The 6086-nt window shown below is 33.6% G+C and overlaps 1 protein-coding gene across 6 annotated transcripts in view; it reads right to left on the minus strand.

The window, feature by feature from the left end:
* The window catches only part of CEP290 (centrosomal protein 290kDa), a 96551-nt gene that overhangs the window by 67210 nt on the left and 23255 nt on the right, over positions 1 to 6086 (minus strand). For all 6 annotated transcript variants that reach the window (XM_010832050.1, XM_010832047.1, XM_010832048.1 and 3 more), the window contains 5 exons: positions 5227 to 5389; positions 3033 to 3133; positions 2873 to 2960; positions 1661 to 1773; positions 56 to 140 (listed from right to left, as the gene is read on the minus strand). In XM_010832050.1, the coding sequence (XP_010830352.1) occupies positions 56 to 140; positions 1661 to 1773; positions 2873 to 2960; positions 3033 to 3133; positions 5227 to 5389 (550 nt within the window). The remainder of the gene's footprint in view (positions 1 to 55; positions 141 to 1660; positions 1774 to 2872; positions 2961 to 3032; positions 3134 to 5226; positions 5390 to 6086) is intronic.

Here is a 6086-nt window from a genome sequence, read left to right on the forward strand (position 1 = left end):
AATTTTCAGTACAGGTTAAGTAAGTAAAGAAAAATAAGAGATAACAGTGACTTACATTTATTTTGAAATTTCGCTATTACTGTTCTACTTCTTTCTAAATCTCTTTCCTTTTCAATTAGTTCTCTTGAAAGAAATTCATTCTAAACAAAACAAAGAGAAAATTGTTTTTTTAAAAAAATATTACAATATTTATAGTTTTGAAGTTTAAAGAAAAGTTTGATCAACTGAGGTTTAAAATACCTAAAACAAGCTACAGAAACATAGCAACAGTCATAAAAATAAAATTTAAAAGGTGAAACACGTAATGATCACCCCTCCCACATTCTCCCTCCCTGAAACACCATGGCAAAAGGGAAACAGATACTGAAGGTTTTTGTCTTTAGCACCACAATCGTCTCTTTTAATGATCTGCCTTTACACTACCTGTTCTGCCTGGCTTCTATGACGTGCAAGCTCTATTTCTGCATTTCTATTCTGTGCTTCTTTGATCAATAAATCCTGTGCTATGACTTCATTCTAAAGAAACATGTTATAAATTAGGCAAGTTAATGAGTTCATCTCAAACGTACTTCATTTTTAGATTTTTAAAAGACAGAATGTGTATAAATTAGTGTTAATGTGCAAACAGAAAATTATTACAACTGCTACTTACAGAATTTCGTTAGAAAGTCATAAAAATGAATTAAAAAAAAAGTCCTAGGAATGTTATTTGGAGGATAGCTCACCTGAGATCTAAGAAATACTAGTTCTGTCCGTAGCTGTTCTATAAGATTTTCAAGTGGATCTATCTGAGGTAATTTTGATTGTGCAGTAATTGGCACAGAGTCTGGAACATTAACTTCAAGTTTACCTTTCCAGATTTCTGTCTGTATGGGAACTTCACTTTTTCCTATATCTTCTTTCAAATTGGTATCAGCAAAGTTGATTGGGGTATGAACCTGTTCATCTTCTGATGTTGCTACTTGTGATTTATCCATGCCAGCACTATTGTCATGAATTTGTTGACAAAATATTGCTGATTTTTGCCTAAGTGATAACTTCTGCATTAAATCTGAAGCTGTTGATAAGGCTCGTAAAGATGAACCACTTTTTTGTGTGAAATTAGTCTTTTCAAGTGCCTGATGGCTTCTTGTCACTTTCTTCATAGACTCATCAGAAATAGAACATAAATATTCGTTTATTTCTTCATGACTCTCTCTACTAAAGGTACTGATTAATGATTCTAGATTTCTTAAAGATTGTAGACAGGGTGCTTTAAAAATCTCCCTTATTGTAATAGTTTCTGGAGGTGAAATATCATCTTTCACTTGTACAGATGAAGAATGTGTAGTTAAAGAGACAAAAGGATTCACTTCACTTTCTACACGCTGGTGAATTTCAGATAACATTCTCGATAATGATCCCATGGTCATATTCTCTTCTGGCTCATTCTGACATGACTGTGGAATATTGAATGATGGTCTCCTATGCAGCAGCTCTACTTTATCTGAACTCCTAATCTGTATTCAGAGTAAACAACGTTTCATTAATCTTGGGATCTATCTGAGACTTTTTAACAAGTATAAAAAGAAGCAATGTCCAAAATGAGATAATAGGGGAAGAAATGAAAGCCTGATAATAATATTCTTTAACTTTGCCATAGTAATACTTTACTATTTACCTTTGACTGTTCTTCACTCATATTTTTGAGGCTCATGAAATCAGATTTTCTTTCTCCCATTCTATTCTCTTGAGAAAAGTGTTCAGTTAGGTTCAGGTCCTCAGCAATTAATCCTACAAATAAAAGAATTAACAAATGAGAAACATAAAAATAACTCTTATTATTCCAATATTTTAATGTTCTTGGTATTTTTTTTGGCTATGCCTCACAGTACATGGGATCTTAGTTTCCAGACCAGGGATCAAACCTGCACCGCTTGCAGTGGAAGCACGGACTCTTACCCACTGGTAAGCCCCCAAAACTTTAATTCTTAAAAACTAAATCAAGTTTTAAATCAAACAAAAGGTAAAATAATTATTTCTAAGATCCTGGATCCACATGTAGCCTCCTCTACAACTGCCTACTTTAGGCTACTTTTAATAAGATATTAATGAGAAACAATACGAATTCTATCTTCTCTATCATTCTTTTTCACATATTAGTAAGTGCCAATATAGTTAACAGATATACCCATAAAGAATCATGAATGATTACTAAATTGCTTAATATATGAATAAATTACAAAGTTTTGCCCTTCGAGAAATGTTTGATATACTATAGAGAGCATAAAGCTAAAAAAAAAAAAAAATCTTTATTATTCACAGATACTTGTGAGCTGGGGCCAAGTTAGAAAAAAAATTCTGTCTCTATGGTCTCCTTACAAAAAAGCAATAGCTATTAAAGAACTAATCCAACTGTTCTCTTTATATTATGTAAGATAAATCAAAACAAAAAAATATGTTAATTTTTGTTCAATAAAATATTACTTTTACTTAGCAAAAAATAATGTACAAAGAAAGCTTTCAGTGCATAGCTTTTAAGGAAAGAGAAAATATTAACATAATATATATTAACAAATTACTAAGTTTTATCATTACTAATCAGAACATACTGTGATTGACTAGAAATTAGTAAGATTATACTATAAAGTTTTCTAAAGTCCATGATTCTGAAGTTTGTTTTTTGTTCACTTATTATTCTTTTTAACTGTTTCAGATTTAGGACTGAACTCAATGACACTCGTACACTTTCATCAGGCCATTATTTTCATTTATTAAACTTGTAGTAAAACCACAGGAATATAGCAATAATATTTCCAACTTACAGAAAATTCTATATCCACACCATTCATTTTCCAATGATTCTTTAAAGGTTTGGAATAACAGAGTATACCTGAAGTGACAGTTCTTTTTCCTTTTTCTTGAGCCATTTGACGAATTTTTTTCTTCAGATCAAGTCGTTCTTCCTCTAGACTTTCAATCTACAAGGTATAAACTATTAGTATTTCTCTTTGCTTCAACCACGAAAATAACCAGTTGACTACCACACTTGCCTCTTTCAAAAGAATCTGGTTTTCAGCTCTGTATTGCTGCTGTTTTAAACTTTTGGTATTTCTAAATTCAGTTAAATCAATCATTGTTGTTGGTTCAAGGCCTAAAATAAAAAGCAATATGATTAAAACCTTATTAATATTCAAATGAGCTACAAAAAACTTCATATAACAACTGATTATAATCAAGCAACTGGTTATAATCTATTTAGCCAGCATCACTGAAGAACGGGGTACTTTTTGTGCAAGAGTTCTTCAGGTATTTGAACTGTATAAGCTAAAATTTTATCACAATTTTTAATGGAAATCCTGACAAAAACATATTATGATCTGTCTTCTCCATGTTGGACTATCATAGTGGTACTATCATGTATTAAGAATAGAAGCTTTGGAATAAAACAGTTGGGTTCAATTCCTACTTTTAATTATTAACTAGTTGTAGGGATAATCGGTTTGGAGAAGGCAATGGCACCCCACTCCAGCACTTTTGCCTGGAAAATCCCATGGATGAAGGAGCTTGGTGGGCTGCAGTCCATGGGGTCTCTAAGAGTCAGACACAACTGACCAACTTCACGTTCACTTTTCACTTTCATGCACTGAAGAAGGAAATGGCAACCCACTCCAGTGTTCTTGCCTGGAGAATCCCAGGGACAGGGGGGCCTCGGGGGCTGCCGTCTCTGGGGTCGCTCAGAGTCGGACACAACTGAAGTGACTTAGCAGCAGCAGGGATAATCGGAGAAGGCGATGGCACCCGACTCCAGTACTCTTGCCTGGAAAATCCCATGGACGGAGGAGCCTGGTAGGCTGCAGTCCACGAGGTCTCGAAGAGTAGGACACGACTGAGTGACTTCACTTTCACTTTTCACTTTCATGCATTGGAGGAGGAAATGGCAACCCACTCCAGTGTTCTTGCCTGGAGAATCCCAGGGACGGGGGAGCCTGGTGGGCTGCCGTCTATGGGGTCACACAGAGTCAGACATGACTGAAGTGACTTAGCAGCAGCAGCAGCAGCAGGGATAATACTGTATGTATGTAAGCGACTTAGCATGTATGTATATATGTATTTCTTCTTGGCTTGTTGTCAGGGGTATAATAAAATTAACCCAAATAAAGTATTTATAGCAGTGCTTAGCACAGAGCAGTCATTATTAATATCAACATCAATTATATCATCATGACTAGACTGACGTGCTAGTGTGCCTCTTTCCTATTTTCCTATTACTAAGATGCCACCATGCTGTGAAAACCAGATATCAAGACTGTCTCAATAATTACGAAGCAAGACTTGGGGCCTTTAAAATACAGAAAGTTTGATGCTTGTGACTACTATCTATATAGTTCAGTCATCTTTACGAACATCCAGATTCAAGTTGGCCATAATCTGATAGGTCAAATTGATTAGACTAAGTCTAACTTGAGGTCCTTGCATGACTCTGGGTCCCAGTTAGAAACTTTTACAAATCAATAGTATGTATAAAATTTTTACTTCTTTTTCCTTTGGAGAATAGTTTTTACAGGGGATCACTTTAACCCTAGAAGAGCATTAATTGGTATCTACCAAGTATAATTAAATCATTATTTACAACATTATTTTCATTTTCAAGTAGCAATTTATACTGGACTGTCATAACATTCAAACTAGTGAAATATTCACTAGTGAACTATTTACTGATATCAATATACAAACTTTCAAGCTATATTTACTAACTACTTCTTATAATCGGTAGTAACCTTATAATACTCAACCTAAGTAAAACTTAATCTAAACTATAAAATTCAAGTATTTATCAAATAAAGTCTTAAAAAGGATTAAACAGTATTTCTAAATGTTTCCAACATTCATCTGAACTTAGAGCATTTTTCAAACTAACAAAGTACTTTTGTTGAAAATAAAGGTAACGTATAATATATGGTATTAAGAAAGTAGACTTTCATTTTTTAAACAAGCAATTATTATTGAGGAGATCTTGGACTGAATATAGTAATGCTCCAGATCTGGCCAACTATCATCCCCATTCCATCAAATCCATAATCCCATTTCAATTGGAACAGTTCCACTTTCACTAATTTTAAATATTTTTATAGGAGAAAGTATTTGGAAAAAAAGGGTATCCAATTATTAAAAATAAAAATAAACAACAAAAAATGACTTGACAATTAGGGTTGAGCAAACTCCGTATCTTAAAAGATGCCTTACCCATGCGCTCTCTAAGTGCCTCATTTTCATCAAGAAAATCATTGATCTTCAACTCAAGCTTATTGATTTCCTTTGTCAATACTTCAATCTCTCGATCTCTTATTTTAATTTGGTTTTTACAATTCTTTATTTCAATAACAGCATCTTCTAAACCATAAACTCCCTGAAAAATACCCAATGTGACTTAAATATAACATTGTTTATTTGAATAAATTCTCAAGTTCAAAAATTTGTTTTCTTATTAAGTCGAGGGGAAATACACAAATAACTAAGATTTACATCTTTAAACTGTGTTTTTTTATGCTACTTTTGAAAAACAGATCCAGGAGTAATAATAACAGGAAATGGAACAATTGACATTTCCCAGTATAGCATCATAATGGCAAAGCAACTCAGAATATTACATATTAAACAGTTAACAACATATGGAAAAAGAACAGTAAGGGAGAATCAGCAATACCATTAGAATAAGTAGGTTATCAGTTGTGTGATATAGCTGTAATCAGATTTAAAAATATAAAAAGCACAAAGTAAAGCTGTGTTGGCACAGTACTTACAAACCTGCCCCAATTACAACTTTTACACCATCAGTGGTGTCACATGGTGGTACAGTGGCATAGATTACAAAGAATGGAATCCAGGTGCCTTAGCAAAGCTGATTATCTGGGCAAAAGCCTTTAGCCAGATGGTTTGAAAACAATTTTCCTGCCAAAAAGTTAATGTTACACAGAAGTCTGAACACTTCAGTGTAACTCAGTTAGGATAACCTTTATCATGAGATACTTCTGGAATGTTTTTAAACGCACACAGTAAATGGCACAGAACAGTCTTACTTGAAGTGGTTCCGTGATTGACAAGAT

The sequence above is a fragment of the Bison bison genome, unplaced genomic scaffold (assembly GCF_000754665.1).
Source record: "Bison bison bison isolate TAMUID 2011002044 unplaced genomic scaffold, Bison_UMD1.0 scf7180017864535, whole genome shotgun sequence".
Taxonomy (NCBI): Eukaryota; Metazoa; Chordata; class Mammalia; order Artiodactyla; family Bovidae; genus Bison; species Bison bison.